At 48.2% G+C, this 20,463-nt stretch overlaps 1 protein-coding gene across 1 annotated transcript in view; it reads left to right on the top strand.

The window, feature by feature from the left end:
• Positions 1-20,463, top strand: part of ARID4A (AT-rich interaction domain 4A) — a 108,207-nt gene that overhangs the window by 12,287 nt on the left and 75,457 nt on the right. The window contains exons 6-8 of the mRNA XM_015424967.1: positions 12,461-12,540; positions 12,636-12,730; positions 16,718-16,850. Coding sequence (XP_015280453.1) covers positions 12,461-12,540; positions 12,636-12,730; positions 16,718-16,850 — 308 coding nt within the window. The remainder of the gene's footprint in view (positions 1-12,460; positions 12,541-12,635; positions 12,731-16,717; positions 16,851-20,463) is intronic.

Raw genomic sequence — 20,463 nt, 5'->3', positions numbered from 1 at the left:
TGACAGGCAGTGAAAGACATTGAATTATCTCAGGCCTCTGGAAATTTTGCTGAAGTGTGTGCATTTGGCAGATGTTGGCAGGGTGTCATGGAGTTCTTGCCGTGGAGCTTTCCAGGTGGACTGCTTGTCTTCCTCTTGCGTTGTCATTGTTCCGCAGCTGGTCTCTGGATATATGCGCAGGCCCCGAGTTCTAATCCATTTGCGTGTGTTTTCTCACATTTAGTGCACTCTTTCACCCACAAAGGCGCTCAAGGTGGTATACCCGGTGTTCCCTTTTTCCACTTTATAATCACAACCGACCTGTGAGGTAGGTTACGTGGAGAGAAAGTGACTGGCCCGGCGTCATCTAGTGGGCTTTGTGGCCGAATTGGGGCTTGGAAACCTGGGTCTCTCCGCCATAGTCTGAATTTAATTACTGCACCACCCAGATTTGTTGTGCCTGGGAATAGAGTTTGAGCTCTTGTGTATCAGCGGAATAATTAATTGGGACAAGTTATTGGTTCACACTGACAGCATTGGTGCGGTTTTATTGTAGCTGAGAACCAGGGAGGTATAAATGCAAAGAACATGCTGGTATACTATTTTTGGCACGGGGGACTGGAGCCCCCCGCAGTATTCACTATCTTCATTCTTTGACAAATTGATCGTAATAAGTAGAACCAACTTAGAGTCCAGCGGCACCTTTAAGACCAACCAAGGTTTATTCAAGGTATGAGCTTTCGTGTGGAGGCACACTTTTTCAAATACACTGGAATGGGGGAGGGTAAGGTTCAAACGTATAGACGGGCTGAACAGCAAGTTAACATGAACATGATGAAGATGTTTTTAAGATATGCGAAAACAATTCAGTAACCAGCTAAGGTTATAAGATCAGCGATTGTAAAGCAATAAATATGCCAAAATAAGTCTGAGACTCTCCATTCACCCCCAGAGCCTGGAGGTCACTTAACACAAAAGCTCATGCCTTGAATAAGAACGTAAGAGAACATCAGAGAAGCCAATGCTGGATCAGGCCAATGGCCCATTCAGTCCAACATTCTGTGTCACACAGTGGCCAAAAACACCAGGTGCCCTCAGGAGGTCCAGCGGTGGGGCCGGGACACTAGAAGCCCTCCCACTGTTGCCCCCCCCCCGGCACCAAGGATATAGAGCAGGGGTCCTCAAACTATGGCCCGCGGGCCACATGCGGCCCGCCAAAAACATTTATCCGGCCCTCAGGGGCTCCAAACTGCAGATATGTGCAGTGTGCATAGGAAATTGTTCATAGTTTAAAAAACAAAACAAAACTATAGTCCAGCCCTCCAATGGACTGAGGGACAGTGAACTGGCCCCCTGTTTAAAAAGTTTGAGGACCCCTGATATAGAGCATCCCTTGCCCCAGACCGAGAGTCCCTACCTATCCCTTGTGGCTAATAGCCACTGATGGACCTTTGCTCCAGATGTTTATCCAGTTCCCTCTTGAAGCCGTCCGTGCTTGTAGCCGCCACCACCTCCTGTGGCAGTGAATTCCATGTGTCAATCACTCTTTGGGTGAAGAAGGACTTCCTTTCATCCGTTCTAACCCGACCGCTCGGCAATTTCATGGAGTGCCCACAAGGAGTTCTTGCTGGTCGTTAGGGTGCCACTGGACTCTAAATTTGTTCTGCTGCTTCAGACCAACATGGCTGACTACCTGAGTCGATGGTAACAACTGTTGGCTTTGGTCTTGGAAAAACAAGCATGGCAAGATCCATAGGATTTTTTAAAAGATTCCTAGTTTACGAATGGCCTCCGTTCTCCTTCCCCCACCTTCCAACTGCAAGAGAGGCTGATGACGCTGGGTATTTTCACTTCCACAAGATGGGTTGGTGATCGCTGGCTTACCCAGAGGAGCAGTGAGTACCTCCCCCCCCCCAAGCATGGCTGAGCTCCTGTTGTTTATTAGCCACAACAGCAGGTTTGATTGTCTTCTTAATCTCTGGGCACCTGTTGCGGCAAAGTTTAAAATTCTGTTGTCTAGATAAATAGGAAGAAATTTATTTACTTTATTTATATCTCGCCTGTTTCATCGATGAGGACTCAAAGCGGCTTAGGTTGTTCCCTCTTCCATTTTATCCTCACACAACAGCCCTTTGACGTGGTGCAGGCTGAGAGCGTGTAACCCACACAAAGGTCGGCCAGCAAGCTTCCATGGCCAAATGGGGATTCGAACCTAGGTCTCACGGCTTCAAAAGGGAATTAGATAGGCATATGGAGCAGAGGTCCATCAGTGGCTATTAGCCACAAGGTATAGATAGGGGCTCTGGGGCAAGTGATGCTCTGTCTCCTTGGTGCTTGGGAGGGTCAACAGTGGGAGGGCTTCTAATGTCCTGGCCCCACTGCTGGACCTCCTGATGGCACTGGTATTTCTGGCCACTGTGTGACACAGAGTGTTGGACTGGATGGGCCTTTGGCCTGATCCAACATTGGCATCTCTTATGTTCTTATGTTATGTTCTTAAGATCCTGGTCTTGACACACTTACCTGCTACACCTGGCTGGCTGGCTCTCAAGAAATTACTAAATTCGTGGATGATAACCCTGTTAATGGTTATTAGCCATGACAGCTGAATACGAGCACCCTATAGAGAGGCTGTGTGCCTCTCTCGATATCGGGTATTAGGAAGCATTCTGTGCCTTTCTTTTGAACTCCCGAAGGCATCTGGCTTGCCGCTAGAGACAGAACGGGAGACCAGTGTCTCACCCAGCAAAGCAGACTGCAGTCACGCTATGCACAGGTCTCAAGGAGAGAGTCCTGTTCAGGTCAGTGGGATTGGTTTCCTTGTAAATACAGCTAGGATTGAGCTGCTTTGCCTACATTCCTAAACCACTCTTACCGCTGTCGAAGCTGAAAAACTGAAACCAGCAAGGCTAAACTTGCATGCAGTATCTTTGGGAACAGAGATCAGAATCGTCCAAGAGGTCTGAAGTAAAGCAACTTGTATTTTGGCCATAGTAGGTGTGACCAATGCTCCCTTTAAGCTGTGGAGTTTTGTGAGCAAAAATTCTACTCTGTGAGCTACTGGCATTAAAGTTGTGAGCAAGCGATTTGGCTGCTGCATAAATCAGTTTGCTCTGGAGCCATCCTTCTTCCTGAGCTAAGGCAAAAATGTGTGAGCCAGAGGCTAAAAAACTGTGAGCTAGCTCACACTAACTCAGCTTAGAGGGAAGACTGGATGTGACTGAGGGAAACTAAAAATATCTTTGGGGGAGAATCAGGGGCCTGTCATATTAGGGCTCTTAATAGAAGCTTCATGTGGAAAAGCCCTGTTGAGTTAAACCCACTGGTTTACTTAGTTTCATCAGTGCCCAGAGATTAAGAAGCTAATTAAACCCTTTTGTGGCTAATGCCGTGACTGTGCTCACTTTCCTTTGCCCGACCTTTCACGAAAGGGGGGGAAAAGTGCAAAGGAGGCACGAACGTACAACAGACAGATCTGTGATGTGTGCCGTATGCGACACCAACCAGATTCTGTGGTTAACTTGCGTGGAAGCGGCAGGACAGAACAGCATCTGATGGATGGCACGAGCATCTCCTTGCAGCCTTTGTGCCTCACTTCAGGTGGGCTTCTTTCTCGGAGGAAGCAGGGAAACCGCAAAGCAGCAAGGAGTGAGCTATTGCTCTATCAATGCAGTGGGGGGGGGGCACGTGGCTTCCATGTTTCATTCCAAACTAACACACCCCTTTCTGAGTTTGGCTTCCCGGTGTGTACATAGCTGTATTGAAAGGGTCAGCGTGGTAAAGAAGAAGAAGAGATTGGATTTATACCCCGCCCTTCACTCGGAGTCTCAGAGCAGCTTACAAACTCCTTTCCCTTCCCCTCCCCACAACAGAGACCCTGTGAGGAAGGTGGGACTGAGAGAGCTCTTGATAGAAACTGCCCTTTCAAGGACAGCTCTTGTCAGAACGATGGCCTGCCCAAGGTCATCCAGCGGCTGCGAGTGGAGGAGTGGGGAATCAAACCCGGTTCTCCCGGATTAGAGTCCGCGCACTTAACCGCTATACCAAACTGGCTTTCTAAAGCCAGTTTGGTGTAGTGGTAACAGTGTTGGACTAGGGCAGGGTTTCCCAGTGCGGTGCCCGCTGTCCTGGCATCCACCAGGTCTTTTTAGGAAGTGGGTGGGGCTCATCCTCAGCAGGGCTTCTGAGTGGCCGCTGGAGATGTAATTGGCTGTGCATCCTGGAATAACATTGTTTCAGCAGCAGCTGCCACCACAGCAATTCATTTTATTCTCTCTGTCACTCATCATTCCCAATATATTCTTTATATTGCCCCTCTTCACTTGGGCTTCCTCTGTGTGGGAGGCTCCGCCTCCCGCAGCAGCCATTTTGTGACTGCGCCCACCGCTCTGTTTCAGCATTCCAGAGGTGCCCAAAAGGCGTGAAAAGATTGGGGACCCGTGGACTAGGACCTGGCAGACCCAGGTGTGAATCCACACTCTGGCAGGGAAGCTTGGGCCGGCCACACACACTGTCACACGCACCTACCTCCTAGGGTTGTTTTAAGGTTAAAGTAGAACGGAGAACGATACAAGCCATTGGGGAAAAGGTGGGGGTATAAATGAAGTTCGGTAAATGTGGGAGGATCGCCAGGCCTTCCCTAGCGACTTTTCAGCCTGCTTTGTACTGGGCTGGTGCAGGTATAGTGTTAGGTAACTGGTTTATGAAACTTCCGTGTTAGCTATGGTTGGCGGGGGGGAGGGGCTGTTGAACCTGTTCCTCCCCCCTGCATATTTTAAGTTACTATAGTCTTGAGGTGTCAAATTCATTTGTTACGAGGGCTGGATCTGACATAAATGTCACTTTGTCGGGCCAGGCCACGTGTGCCATAAAACGTTAATGCCGGGTACCAGAGATATAAACTGTATAAAGGACAGCCACTGGTAAGGTCTGAGCTGGTGTGTCCTCACTGCAAGGCTCCACGGGCTGGGGAGGGGGTGTCGGGGGAAACACACATGGGCAGACTGGAGAGCCAGCGGTGCAGCATTGGGCAGATGCTCCCACACTGCTTGACTGCTGCAGACGAGGTTGTTCGGCTGTGATGAAGCCACAGTTGGAGTGGCTCCACCCACTCCCCTCACCAAGCCGTCTCCCGTCCCCTCGCTTGCACCAGGTGCTCATGGGCCGCATAAGAGCCCTGGATGGGCTGCTTCCAGCCCCCGGGCCTTACGTTTGACACCCCTGCCAGTGTTCCCTCTAAGCTGCGTTAGTGTGAGCTAGCTCACAGTTTTTTAGCCTTCGGCTCACACATTTTAGTCTTCGCTCAGGAAGGAGAGCTCCAGACCAAATTAATTTAATGCAGCAGCCAAATATCTCGCTCACAACTTTAATGCCAGTAGCTAACAAAGTAGAATTTTTGCTCACAAGACTCCACAGCTTAGAGGGAACTTTGACCCCTGCTGTAGACCAGTATTGCAGCTGACCTTCGAAAGATACGAGGCTGCAGTGGGCAGAATTCTGTGTGGCTCTCAGCCTCTCTGTCCCCAGTCAGCGGCTAGATTTTTGCCAGTTGATCTTGTCCACCCTCCTTTCACCATGAGTTTGCTATATGCAGCTCTTTAGATTTTTATTTATTTATTTTTTTGGTGATACCAAATCGGTTTTGGGAAATCATTGCTGTGCTTAAAACCCAGGCAGAAGGCAGATTACACTGTGACCCCAGAAGGTTACCAGTTCAGATGTCAGTTCGGTTATGAGCTTACTGAATGGTCTCTGAGCTCTAGCCCCTGCTCTCAGGTGTGTGTGTGTGGGGGGGTAATACTGGCCTGCCTGTATAGGAAGTGAGCCTTTGAGAACTCTAAAGTATAATATAAGTGCAAAAACCTTATGGCCAGCCTTGAGTTGTGGGGTATTTCTTACTAGGGAAGGTATCGCCAAGTTCTGCTGGGCTGAGGCCGTATTGGTTATAAGGAACCAAAGCTGTGACAGCGTGTTCTGTCTGTTATTCAAGGAATCTTGAATTGTGTGACTTCCTTGGCAATGTACTCTTAAAGAAGTGCGCTGAAAAGGTCATGCTTTGATTCGAAGTGGGCTGCGTGAGAAGTGGATTAGAAAGCGAGATTTAAAACAGCAAGGAATATTTAATGGAAGTGAAAGAGTGGGAGGTGATAATGATGGAAATGTTTCTTTAAAAAAAAAAATAAGCTGGATGCTTGCGTCTCCACTTTCATTACATTTACTAATAAGATAGTGTGTGCTGCTGGGGTAGAAAATTCAATTTGACAAAATGCACTATTGCCACAAAATATTAATGTTTTACCAAGTTAATACTACAGTATTTCCCAGGTTGATTCATTGGTTTCTTTTTTTAAAAAAAAATGTTGACTCGATACTTACTGGAAGACATTGTTTTCCTCTGTAAAGTGCCATTGGGAATAGGGATAATAATGATTTTGATGAGCTTTGGATTGTCACAGAAGCTAATGCAGGGGGCCGGGGAGCTGTTATGGAAGTAATTAACTACCAATATCTAGCCTCTATAAGGTTGATGCCGAAATTACATGAGAGAAAAGAGTTTGCTTGAATAGAACTTTGACACCTGCTAGAGATGTGAAGGCCCAGAAAAATTGGAGAAAGACCTTCTCCCCCACCCCCACCCCCCCGGGCCCTTTTTCATTGTTGCTGGTGCGAAATTTGGGGGCACACTGCAAAAACACAGGCTGCTGTGCCAAGGAGAAGGAAGTGAAGGACTGCTTGCCATAAGCATTATCTGTTCTCCTAAGTCTGGATCCATTCGCAAATGGGTGGGTGGGTTGGTCTCTTGAGCAGGTTCTGTACATGTGGCGCCTGTACCATCGTATGGGAAAGTATGCATATGTTGCATTGCATGAACATGAATCGAAGCAAAGCTCTTGCTCTCTACCTTCAGTGTCTGTGCGTGGACCCTCAGGGCTCCTTCAGATATTTATTTGTTCTTGGGGGGGCCAACAGTGGGAGGGCTTCTAATGTCCTGGCCCCACTGGTGGACCTCCTGATGGCACTGGTATCTCTGGCCACTGTGTGATACAGAGTGTTGGACTGGATGGGCCTTTGGCCTGATCGAACATTGGCGTCTCTTACGCTCTTATGTTCTTATTTATTTATTAGTTAAATTTATATCCTACCCTTCTCAGGATGGGCTCAGGGCAGGTAACAATAAAGTGCACAAACAGTTAAATCAGGCAATATAATTAATTATATGTAGTAGTTTTATTTAAATCTTCTGTTTTAACATATTTTGCTGTTTTAACATATATATCCCATAAGCCACCCTGAGCCTGCCTTGGCAGGGAGGGCGGGATACAAATTAAACAAACAAATAAATAATTCTTAAAAGAGCTAAAACCCTTAAACAATTTAAAGATGGTGAATTAAATATAACAGTTCAGACCCCCCCATTTATTTTATTTGTATTTTATTTTATTCAATTTATTCCCCGCCCTCCCCATAAAGTGGACTGATGGTACCTGGAGTCACGCAAAGCTCGTATGATACCAGGACTCCTCATAGGGCAAATAGTCAGGGCAACTTCTGTGCAGGGAGGCCAACTAATTTGGTGTCCACCGCCTTTACACACAAATGCTGGGAAAGCATATTCTTGCAACTTTTAAATTCTGAAATTAAATCGGCAAAGCATCCTACACGTTCTGCAGCATTTCTAAAATTCTACTTACTTCGGACGTGCTTACAAATCTGTTGTCAGTTACAAAAGCATTAACCACCTCGCAGCCCCGTCCTACAGAGAGAGAAATCACTGGGTTTAGGTGAGCCTAACTCTGCAGAGGATCAGGATCTATTACCACAAGGTATAGATAGGAACTCACAGGCTGGGACAGATGATGCTCTGTCTTCTTGGTGCTTGGGGGGGGGGGCAACAGTGGGAGGGCTTCTAGTGTCCTGGCCCCACTGATGGACCTCCTGATGGCACCTGGTATTCTTGGCCACTGTGTGACAGAGTGTTGGACTAGTTTGGCGTAGTGGTTAAGTGCGCGGACTGTAATCTGGGAGAACCGGGTTTGATTCCCCACTCCTCCACTTGCTGGCTGGATGACTTTGGGCAAGCCATAGTTCTGATAAGAGCTGTCCTTGAAAAAGAGCCGTTTCTGTCAGAGCTCTCAGCCCCACCTACCTCACAGGGTGTCTGTTGTGGGGAGGGGAAGGGAAAGGAGATTGCAAGCCTCTCTGAGACTCCTTTGGGTAATGAAGGGCGGGGTATGAATCCAATCTCCTCCTCCTCCTCCCGCTCAATTAAAACGTGGGTAGGAATTAGGCTAGCAGGACACAGCTTGGTCAAGATTAATGCCTCTGTGTATGAAGTGGCCTTGAGAGCCAGGCGTAGGCTGCAGTCCTCACTGAGTGGAATGAAAGCAGATTTAACACATCATTTGACTTCTCTTTCGTTCTAACTAATCTGCCTGATCTGACTCTTTCTGATCTGACTCGGACGCTCACCAGCTTGAACTTCGGTGACTCAGAGCGTCAGGTCTGCCCATCCTCCCTATTCTAGCAACTGGGACTTTAATTAAACCGAAGAGATCGGGGAGGTTTAAGTTCCTCTGATGCATTTCCTCTGCCCCCAGGCAAGCGACTCCCACGTGGCTGCTGAACAGAAAGATTTTCCATCCTAGTTTAACCTTTAAGCCAATTGGGTTGCTGTGTCTTAGAAAAAGGAAGTGCTTTCTGCTGTCCCTTTCGTGGTTCTGAGGAGGTCGCTGTCCAGAGGCACCCAGGAAGGGCAACGCAGGGTTTTGAGGGCAGATGCATCAGTCTTTTCACTGTTGCTCTTTTCCCTGGATGGAGATCAAACTTCTGACCTTGCGTTTTTTTACTGTGCTGTATTTTTCTTCCTTTGGGATGTTGTAGGAGTCCTTGGTTCATACTTTCCCCATTCTGGTAGATATTTCTGGAGTTTACAACTGGAGATCAGTGTTCCCTCTAAGCTGAGTTAGTGCGAGCCAGCTCACAGTTTTTCAGCCTCCAGCTCACAGATTTTTGTCCTAGCTCAGGAAGGAGGATGGCCCCAGAGCAAACTAATTTATGCAGCAGCCAAATCGCTCGCTCACAACTTTAATGCCGGTAGCTCACAGAGTAGAATTTTTGCTCCACAGCTTAGAGGGAGCATTGCTGGAGATGTAAAACTTCTAGATGTTTTGAGGGCATGGGGGAATGAACTTGGTCCCCCTTCCCCCCACCCCCCAAAGTTGAGAAAATTTTGTATACTTCAGTGGGTGGGGTGGGTGTATTTATTTGCAAGTTGACCCTTTTCTTGAGGAATTGATGAACCTGTGTAGGTCTAAAAGTATGCAGTGCAAGAATGTGTCAATGCCAGAGGTTCACAGTAACCGGCTGCGCTTGGTGTGTGAAGTCCTGTGCTGTCATGCGTCTTGAGTAACGAGCCCAACTTAATCGGTTGAGGAAATGTGTCTTGTGTTTTCCTCTCTGTTTTCTGTTGTTGTATAAATATATAATGGTGTTTGGTAACAAATATATAGGTTAACGTGGTGAAAAACAAGCTTTCTATGGTCCTTTCCGCACTTGGATCTCATCCCTGGTTTTATCAGAGATCATCTCGCGACACAATACCTTGCATTTATCCCTGGTTATAACAGCATCTGTTTATCCCGGGACAAGTGTGGGGGGGAAACCAGAGTGACCACGATGTAAAGGGGAAACAAAAAATACCCCAAGATCAGGGGTCATTTCGTAGAAAAAGAGCTAGGGGAACTCATTAGCATAACTCATTAACATATGCCACACCCCCTGACATCACCGGAAGTGTGTCATAAGGCCACACACCCCGCCCCCCAAAGGTCCCGGCCGCCACTGCCGGCCTTGCAGCTCCACTGCCGAGCCCCATGAGGGGCCCGGCGGTGGACCTGCAAGGCCGGCGGGAGTGCAAGGAAGCCCCGCGAATGCCCTCCCTGGCCCCAGGCAGGCAGGGGTGGGGAGAGGCAGGGAGGAAGCAACTTACCCTCCCTCTTCTCCTGCCTCCTCCTGGCTGAATGAGGGCCGGAAGCAGGGGGCGGGGCTTCGTCATGTGCCCCGCCCCCCCATACCTCACCCGGGGGAACTGCGTTCCCCCGCGTTCCCCCCCCCCCGAAATGACCTCTGCCCAAGATAATTACAGGGGTGGACTCAAGTGTAGTATTGAATGTAAGTTCAGGGACAGGGTTGAACCAGGATTTAAGGTCTTGTGTGGAATCACCCCTATATGTGCTTATTCATGAGCTGCCACGTATCCATATTCATTTGGCCCATCTTGTTACAGAATTAACGCCAGGTGAAAGTAACACATCGCCAAAGTCAGTTTCATAGCTCCTTGGTTCAGAACAACCAAAGACTTCAAAATGACAGCGACTCTTTTATGGGGGTCATGCAACGGAGGCAGGATCACTGTGTGTGGAGAATCCACTGGAGTATATTTCTTCCTCCTACGCCAAAGGGTGTTTACTTGAAGTACTTGTTACCCTCTTTTCCTCCCCAGCAGGGAGGTTTCCAAAAAATGCAGTTTAAATGCAGAGGAAAAAGTAAAACAAACGGAAATGAAACCTATGATGAAGATACTGATGCATTTATTTATTTATTAGATTTATATCCCGCGCATTCCACATGGGCTCAGGGTGGCTAACATAAGAGGCAAATGCCATACCTAAAACAATTTAAAACCAACCAATAATCATTACAATTAAAACCGGTGCTCAACAGTAAACTATAACAATTCCAAGATGGGGATTCCGATGATGCGCTCCAGGGAATGCTGACGTCTCTTCTGGTTAGTACTTCACTTGGTCGGTTCTTCCATCCCAGGGCCGGCGCACCTTGTAGAAAATTCCACCAATGACAACATGGTGGTGGTACAGTGGCGGTGGCGGCTCCTCCCCGAAAGCCTGGCGGAAGAGCTCAGTCTTACAGGCCCTGCGGAACTGTACCAGGTCCCGCAGGGCCCTGATCTCTTCCGGGAGCTCATTCCACCAGGTAGGAGCCGCCACCGAAAAAGCCCTGGCCCTGGTAGCAGCATATTTAGCAACCTTTGGGGCTGGGGTAACCAGGAGGTGTTGTGCCCCCGACCGTAGTGCCCTTGGGGGAACATATGGGGAAAGGCGGCCCCTCAGGTAAGCTGGACCCTGGCCACATTTTAATGCAAATAGGTCAGCTTGGAATGGATCCTGTCTAGAATTTCTGCCAGATCACAGAGTGGGGGTTGATCTTTTTAAAAAAAATGCCGTTTCCATAGAAGATCTCCCCCCCCCCATTCCTGGAGCCCCCCAGGAGCAGCATTTCTTGAGTTCTTTGGTGCTGTTGCTTGGCAAGGGGGAGTTAATCGTTTTATACAACCGTTGATAGAGCCATCGAGTCTGTGTGTCTTTCATGCACACTGTATTGTATTGCAATCTCATGCACATTCTGGAAGGCCAAAGGGACTCTGCCTTTTGCGTTCCTGGGGGAATCTTTCAGGAAGCACATCCATTGCCTAGATTGCTACCATCCAAGAAAATGTATTTTATACCTGTGAGGTCTTTGCATCTGGCTAATGCTTTTTAGGCTGGGGAGTTATCCCTTTCCTGTTGTACGCTAAGTTCTGGTGATGTGGCATTTATTGGCATTGCCATCTGAGTCGCATTTCATTAAGTGGACCAATGCCAACACTTGATTGCTCGTGGTTTTTTAAAAAGTGGCCCCGAAAGATGGTGCCACCACAAGAGATCCTCGGACACAAGCGGGAGTCTTCTTTGGGAAGCAAAATGGGCAGCAAAAAATATGATGAGGAAAGAGGGTGATGGACTCAGTATTATTTTGAAATCCACATGGCAGAATGTTTTGACATTGGTCTTTTCTGCCACTTTTGAAGTTCAGTGGATAAACAAATGGAATGTATCTCTGCAAAGGAATCCTGCTTGTAATGTGAATGAGTCATGGTAGCAGCAAGCATGCCATTTGGCTGCCTTTATGAATATTAACGCTTGCCTTTTGAGTGTAACATTTATTGTCTGGCTTAAGAGGGAATCAGAGAAGCATATGGAGCAGAGGTCCATCAGTGGCTATGAGCCACAAGGTACAGATAGGAACTCTCGGTCTGGGGCAAGGGATGCTCTGTCTTCTTGGTGCTTGGGGGGGGGGGGGCAACAGTGGGAGGGCTTCTAGTGTCCTGGCCCCACTGCTGGACCTCCTGGTGGCATCTGGTATTTTTGGCCACTGTGTGACACAGTGTTGGACTGGATGGGCCATTGGCCTGATCCAAAATTTGGCTTCTCTTGCGTTCTTATGTCTGGGGCAGGGATGCTCTGCATTCTTGGTGCTTGTGGGAGGGGCCATAGTGGGAGGGCGTCTGAAGTTCTGGCCCCACTGCTGGACCTCCTGATGGAACCTGGTATTTTTGGCCACTGTGTGACAGAGTGTTGGACTAGATGGGCCATTGGCCTATCCAACACTGGCTTCTCTTATGTTCTTATGTTCTTATGCTCAGTTTTCGACGACGGTGATGAGAGGACGTTAAGACGGACGTCGTTGTGTTTGAAAGGAGAGAGGCACTTTGCGGAAAGTGAGGTAGGGATGGTAACTCTCTAAAATAGTGTTGTTGTTGTTGTCATTTCCAGGACTGGAACAATAGCAAACTCTCTTTTCCCCTCTTCCTCCTCTAGACGCTTGATCAGCTGCCACTAACAAACCCAGAGCACTTTGGAACACCAGTGATTGGGAAGAAATCCAGCAGAGGACGGAGATCCTCTCTTCCCGTGTGAGTGTGACGCCATTTTGTACTCAGTATTACCGGGCGGTTCTCAGACCGAAAAGGCTTCATCCCGTGTTGGGATAAGGCAGGCAGATTTTGCCCCTTGATGTCTCATGGGATGTTTTTCATTTTCAAGAGAAGGTTTTCCGTGGAACATGAAGGGGGGGTGGGGGGCTACTGTGCTACAGTAAATGCCCAGTGGTGTATGGAAGTAGTCACTTGGTTCTTTAGGTCTAGACCAGAGAGATTAGTCCCACCCCAGAAAGCTGGCAGGCTAGGTGCGGCTTCTGTTATGATGATGCTTCAAGATGGAACGGCAGAGCTGGAAAAAGTACAGAGGAGGGCCACCGAGACGATTAGGAGGCTGGAGGACTTTCCCTATGAGAAAAGGATGAAGAGTCTGGGACTTTTCAGTTTGGAAAAGATACTACTAAGGGCGGACACGATAGACGTTTGTAAAATGATGCACGGGGTGGAGAGCTGACAAACAGAAATCTTTCTCCCTCTCCCAAGTCCTAGAGCTCTAGGACATTCAGTGAAGCAGTAGATTCAGGACAGGCAGAAGGAAATTCTTCTTTACACAGAGACTGATTAAAATGTGGAATTCGCTGCCAGAAGATGTAGTGATGGCCAATGTTCCCTCTAAGCTGTGGAGTCTCGTGAGCAAAAATTCTACTTTGTGAGCTACTGGCATTAAAGTTGTGAGCGAGCGATTTGACTGCTGCATAAATTAGTTTGCTCTGGAGCCCCATCCTTCCTGAGCTAGGACAAAAATGTGTGAGCTGGAGGCTAAAAACCTGTGAGCTAGCTCACACTAACTCAGCTTAGAGGGAACACTGGTGATGGCTGCAGGCATAGATGGCTTTAAAGGGGGAATAGATAGATTAATGGAGGATAGGTCTATCAGTGGCTACTAGCTGTGGTGTCTAAGGGGAATCTCCATATTTAGAGGCACCAGACCTCCGGATCCCAGAGCCGGGAGGCAACATCGGGGAAGGCCTCTGCCTCTCTGCCCTGTAGATGGCCCTCCAGAGGAACTGGTTGGCCACAGTGGTCCTTTCCGCACTTGGATCTCATCCCTGGTTTTATCAGCGTTCCAACTCGCCACACAATACCTTGCATTTATCCCTGGTTGTAACAGCATCCGTTTATCCCGGGACAAGTGTGGGGAAAAACCGGGGTGACCTCACTGTAATGTGGAAACAAAAAGTACCCTGAGATAATTACAGGGGTGAACTCGAGTGTAGTATATAGAGTGTAAATTCAGGGGCAGGGCTGAACCAGGATTTAAGGTCTAGTGCGGACAGGATGAGTGTGAGACTAGATGCTGGACCAGATGGACCACTGGTCTGATCCAGCAGGGCTCTTGTTACGTTCCTAACGTAATGTCTTGTGATCGCCTTTGTCAACATTTCCCTGTAACCTGAAGCGAAACTGCTGCACCTCCCTCCTTAAAGAGTGATTTCTTTGTGCAGTTAAAATTCTGAACCGGGAGGCACCATGCTGGAAAGGGAAGAAAGAGGGAGATCTGCAGGATCTGAATTTGAGTTGAGAGCGTAAGGATTGGTAGGAGATGAGGTGGTGCCCCGGTGGTCAAGTCAAGGCAGAGAAGTTCTTTAAAGGCAAAGGCTTTTTGAAACAGAGCCTGAACTTTGATTCCTCTCTAAGCAAGAAGGTGAAGGACGTTTAATTGTCAAGGAGCTGTACTTTGTCATTTATTTTTGGAAATTGAGCCGCAGTCAGTGCTGGGCCTGTGGGAACCAGGTATGCCTAGCTGAGACTGTTGTTGCCAAACCATGTCCTGGAAAGAAGCTTTTGTAGGCGTTTCAGGTCAGCAGTAGCGAATGGTGGTTGCTTGGGTGGGTAGAGAATGAAGAGCCCACGGCCAGTGCTCTCTCTAAGCTGTGGAGTCTTGTGAGCAAAAATTCTACTTTGTGAGCTACTGGCATTAAAGTTGTGAGCAAGCGATTTGGCTACTACATAGATTACCTTATATTTCGGACCAAAAGACGCACCTGACCTTAAGACGCACCTAGTTTTTAAAAGAGGAAAACAGGGGAAAAAATATTCTGAACCTTCGGTCCATAAGACGCACTCACTTTTCCTCCCACTTTTTTTGGAAGAAAAAGTGAGTCTTATGGTCCAAAAAATACGGTAGTTTGCTCTGGAGCCATCTTTCCTGAGCTAAGACAAAAATGTGTGAGCCGGAGGCTAAAAAACTGAGCTAGCTCACACTAACTCAGCTTAGAAGGAACACTGCCCACGGCTCAGTGGTAGAGCGTCTGCTTGGCATGCAGGAGGTCCCAGTTTCAATCCCCGGCATGTCCAGTTAAAAGGACCAGGCGCCGGGTGATGTGAAAGACCTCCGCCTGAGACCCTGGAGAGCTGCTGCTAGTCTGAGTAGACAGTACTGACCTCGATGGACCCAGGGTCTGATTCAGTATATAGGAACTACGAAGGAGCCATGGCTCAGTGGAACAGCATCTGCTTGGCATGCAGAAGGTCCCAGTTTCAATCCCCGGCATTAAAAGGACCAGGCGCCGGGTGATGTGAAAGACCTCCGCCTGAGACCCTGGAGAGCTGCTGCCAGTCTAAGCATACAGTACCAACTCCGATAGACAAAAGGGTCTAATTCCCTGTGAAGCAACTTCATGACTCCACGTCAGTGTTCCCTCTAAGCTGAGTCAGTGTGAGCCAGCTCACAGCTTTTTAGCCTCCGGCTCACCCATTTTTGATCCGCCGCTTGTAACTTTCCCAAAGCTACCCCCACATAGTTCGCAGGTACCAGCTGGGCCTGTGGCCTTGGGAGAAAGGAGTCTTGAGATGTAGCTAGTTAGGTCGTATAATCTCTCATGACCTGTAGTAGCCAGGGAGAATGTGGCGTATGCTTGGTGGGAGGGGCCCAGTCCCCAATTCCCATCCCTGTGCTATTGCTTGTTAGTTCTGGCAAGGGTGTTAAGCTGACCAGAAGCCATATCTTACCAATAAACCTAATCAAGGACTATTGCGTACAGAGCAGTTAATCCGGGGCAGTGTTCCCTCTAAACTGAGTTAGTGTGAGCTAGCTCACAGTCTTTTAGCCCCTGGCTCACACATTGTTGCCTTAGCTCAGGAAGGATGGCCCCAGAGCAAACTCATTCATGCAGTAGCCAAATCGCTGGCTCACAACTTTAATGCCAGTAGCTCACCAAGTAGAATTTTTGCTCACAAGACTCCACAGCTTAGAGGGAGCATTGCTCCACGTCTGTCCATTTTAAATGATCAGATAAATCCATGAATAATTTAGGGGAGCAGCTATGGCCCAGTGGAAGGGCCTCCACTTTGCACGCGGACGATCTCACGTAGGGTCAGGTACAGTGTTCCCTCTAAGTTGAGTTAGTGTGAGCCAGCTCACAGTTTTTTAGCCTCCGGCTCACACATTTTTTTGTCTCGGCTCAGGAAGGCTGGCTCCAGAGCAAACTGATTTATGCCGTAGACAAATCGCCCGCTCACAACTTTAATGCCAGTCGCTCACAGAGTAGAATCTTTGCTCACAGAAGCCCCATAGTTTAGAGGGAGTATTGGTCAGGTAGCGGTTGAAGTGAAATATATCTGCCTGAGACCCTGGATGGCCCCTGCCAGTCTGAGTAGACAATATTGACCTTCCATGGACCAGTGGTCTGATTCAGTATAAAGCAGCCCCGGTGTGTTTACCACATCCTAAGGAACCCCGCAGCCGTGAGGCTCTAATACATGGGACAGTAGTACGAGATCTGAGGGTTGTCGTTTCTAGCCTTGGGAGCTCCTGGCAGCGGCATCCTTCTGACTCGGAAGCATCTAAGCACTTCAGTAGTGGCTTTGTTTGAGCTCCTTCCCCAAGTGTGACAGCCGAAGAGGAACATCTCCTGACGTTTTGAGCCCCAAAGCGCAGTTATGGGCTCTAAGGTGGCATTCTCTCCGACTGTTATCTTCATGCTCAGCCTGCCTAAATCTCTTGTCTGCTTAATCCTCTAGTAACGAAGATGAAAAAGAAGAGGAAAGTAGCGAAGAGGAGGACGACGATAAGAGACGCCTTAATGATGAATTACTTGGCAAGGTTGTCAGCGTGACGTCTAGCCCTGACAAGACAGACTGGTATCCGGCTTTGGTAAGTAAGAAATATTTAGGGCGCTCGTAATGAAGAATGCTCAACACACACAAGAGAAGTTTTCAGAGGGGGGGAGAGTCCTTGGAACTCTGTTGGGGTATAGAATTGGGTGTGGCGTAGCTTTGAGTTTCCTTTAAAAGTTGTTTTTTTTAAAAAAAAAACCCTCTTAGCCAGTGTTCCCTCTAAGCGGAGTTAGCGTGAGCCAGCTCACAGTTTTTTTAGCCTCCGGCTCACACATTTTTGCCTTAGCTCAGGAAGGACGGCTCCATAGCAATCTAATTTAGGCAGGAGCCAAATCGCCCGCTCACGACTTTAATGCCAGTAGCTCACAAAGGAGAATTTTTGCTCACAAGACTCCACAGCTTAGAGGCAGCACTGCTCCCAGCAGTCTTTCAAGTTCTTTGAAAAAGAGAAAAATAAATATTGAGTATTGGAAGAGAAAGATGCTTCTACCTGCTCCTTTAGGGAAATAAAGTTTTATTTTTTAATGTCGTGTTCCTGGTATGAAATGGCTTTTTTTTAAAAAAAAAAAAAGTATACCGCAGACACCTACAGTGGTCAGTTTGGTTTTTTTCAACTTTAGAACAAGATGAATCATTTACAGTATGCTGCAGATTTGCTTTGTGGAAGTCCTAAACAGTTAGACAAGACTGCCAGGGTGTGGGCTGTTTCAGATTCATGAGTCCTTTGCAGGGGTCGTTTCGTAGAAAAAGAGCTAGGGGAACTAATTAGAATAACTCATTAGCATATGCCACACCCCCTGACATCAGGGGCCCGGCGGTGGACCTGCAAGGCCGGCGGGAGCGTGAGGAAGCCCCGCGAGGGCCCTCCCTGGCCCCAGGCAGGCAGGGGTGGGGAGAGGCGGGGAGGAAGCAACTTACCCTCCCTCTTCTCCTGCCTCCTCCTGGCTGAATGAGGGCCGGAAGCGGGGCGGCCAGAAGCAGGGGGCGGGGCTTCGTCATGTGCCCCGCCCCCCGCACCTCACCCGGGGGAACTGCGATCCCCCCCAAAATGACCTCTGGTCCTTTGAATGAATCACTAGGTTTGAGCCCAGCAGCACCTTAGCGGCCAACAAGATCTTCAGGGTACAAGCTTTCAAGAGTCGAGGCTCCCTTCGTCAGGAGCTGTTCCCCTGCAGACCAAAACTGCTACCTTCTGAGACGACTTCTGGATGAATGCTTATTGTTTATTTGTTTGGCGCTTTTGGTATTGTCTATTTTGCAGCTTTGTTTGCGGCCATTACAAGCTACCCAGAAGGTTGTTTTTAGAACAAAAATCCAAGAGAGCCAGTTTGGTGTAGTGGCTAAGTGCGAGGACTCTAATCTGGGAGGAACCGGGTTTGATTCCCCACTCCTCCACTTGCACCTGCTGGATGACCTTGGGCAAGCCGTAGTTCTGACAAGAGCTGTCCTTGAAAAAGAGCATTTTCTCTCAGAGCTCTCTCAGCCCCAGTCTGTTGTGGGGAGGGGAAGAGAAAGGAGTCTGTAAGCCGCTCTGAGACTCCAAGTGAAGGGCAGGGTATAAATCCAATCTCCTCCTCTTCCTCCTCCTCCTTCTATATATTAATTTGGGAGGGGGCATGGCTCAGTGGTAGAGCCTCTGCTTGGCTTGCAGAAGGTCCCAGGTTCAATCCCCAGGCACCTCCAGTTAAAAGACCAGGCAGTAGATGATTTGAAAGACCTCAGCCTGAGACCCTGGAGAGTTGCTGATGCAAAAGACCTCGGTCTCAGACCCTGGAGAGCCGCTGCCTCTGTCTGAGTAGACAGTGCTGACTTTGATGGAACAAAGATCTGATGGAACAAAGATCTGAGGCAGCTTCGTGCATTCATGTGTTCAATATTAGTTGTTTAACGTCTGAGACACCTTATTACAACTAAGCAGAAATGCTCAAGGGCATGATCTGAAACCTACAGATGCACTGCCATGCAGTGTTCCCTCTAAGCTGAGTTAGTGTGAGCTAGCTCACAATTTTTTAACCTCCAGCTCACACATTTTTGTCTTAGCTCAGGAAGGATGGATCCGGAGCAAACTAATTTATGCAGTAGCTGAATCGCTTGCTCACAACTTTAGTATTTTATACTGTTTTATTGTTATAATCTGGCGTTATGCCTCTGTTAGCCGCCCTGAGCCTTCAGGGAGGGCGGGATATAAATCCAAATAAATAAATAAATAAATAATGCCAGTCGCTCACAACGTAGAATTCTTGCTGACAAGACTCCACAGCTTAGAGGGAACATTGCTGCCATGTGTCTTTGGTATTGTACAACTATATCTGCTGAGGCATGAGAGTGAATTGTGCAAGTTCGTTTATCTCCGTGTTCATGTGTAAGCATCCTAAGCAAGAGCATTCCCTTGAAGACTGTCTATGCAAAGCTACTCCAGTGTAAGCCCATTGGTTTCCATTTAAACCAGGTTTTTTTGCCCTGACCTAGATAGCCCAGGCTAGCCCGATCTGGTCAGATCTTGGAAGCGAAGCAGGGTCGACTCTGGCAAGTACTCGGATGGGAGACCTCCTTGGAATACCAACAGTCGGGAGGGCAGGGGCAGGCTTTATTCAGCCTCCTCTCTTGATATCCTCCAGGCCCTCCAGGAGGGGTCAGTCACCAGAGGTCACGATCAGTGTTCCCTCTAAGCTGAGTTAGTGTGGGCTAGCTCACAGTTTTTTAGCCTCCGGCTCACAGATTTTTGTCTTAGCTCAGGAAGGATGGTTCCAGAGCAAAGTAATTTATACAGTAGCCAAATTGCCTGCTCACAACCTTAATGCCAGGAGCTCACAAAGTAGAATTTTTGCTCACAAGACTCCACAGCTTAGAGGGAACATTGGTCACGATGACTTCCAGGTGTGTGCGCGCGCACACACACACACACAGTAAAAAATACCACCACCACCACCCCCGGTTTTTTTAACGGGACATTAAATATAACTGAAACTTTAAAAAAAAAGGAAACTGTTGGGTTTAAAATCCATTTTTAAAGTAGGTTTTTTTATCCATACTGGGGACTCCCTTCCGTGTGCTCTCACTGCAATCTTTGAGGCTCCCTGAGTGTCCCCAGATGCTGTCTGTGTATCAGCTTTAAAGGCACCTATTTTCGGGTTGCCCATTACCCATCCCCTTCACCTCCACCCACCCACCCCAGTTATGGAACTTCCCCCAGTGCAGAATTTCAGAGGTCCAAGCCTGAGAAACTTCAGTAGGTGTTGCAAGACCATCGGTCTGGACTAGCCTCTGAGGGCTCGGGGTGGCTAGAAAAGAGTTCTTCTTGCTTGTTTTTTTTTTTTTTTTTAATTTATTTCTGCAATACAAATGGGTTCTGTATCTGAAGCAGCCTTTGCTTCTGGATTTGCTGGATTTCCTCTTGGCCCGTGTAAAAAGCCCTTGTGTGTGTGTGTGTCTGTCTTGGGCTTTTCTCTGCATCCGAGATGTCACCTGCCGTTCTGATGGGAGGGGGGGCTCAGTTTGTTGTTTGAGTGAATCTGCCTTACACTGAATCAGACCCTTGGACTGTCCGTCAAGGTCACTATTGTCTACTCGGGCTGGCAGCGGCTCTCCAGAGTTTTCTTATCCCCTACTGACTTGTCCTTTTTAACTGGAGGTGCCAGGGATTGAACCTA

The sequence above is a fragment of the Gekko japonicus genome, unplaced genomic scaffold (genome assembly GCF_001447785.1).
Source record: "Gekko japonicus isolate JY-2015 unplaced genomic scaffold, Gekko_japonicus_V1.1 scaffold3061, whole genome shotgun sequence".
Lineage (NCBI taxonomy): Eukaryota > Metazoa > Chordata > Lepidosauria > Squamata > Gekkonidae > Gekko > Gekko japonicus.
Note: the sequence above shows the minus strand (reverse complement) of the source record. Positions and strands in the feature narration are given on the sequence as shown.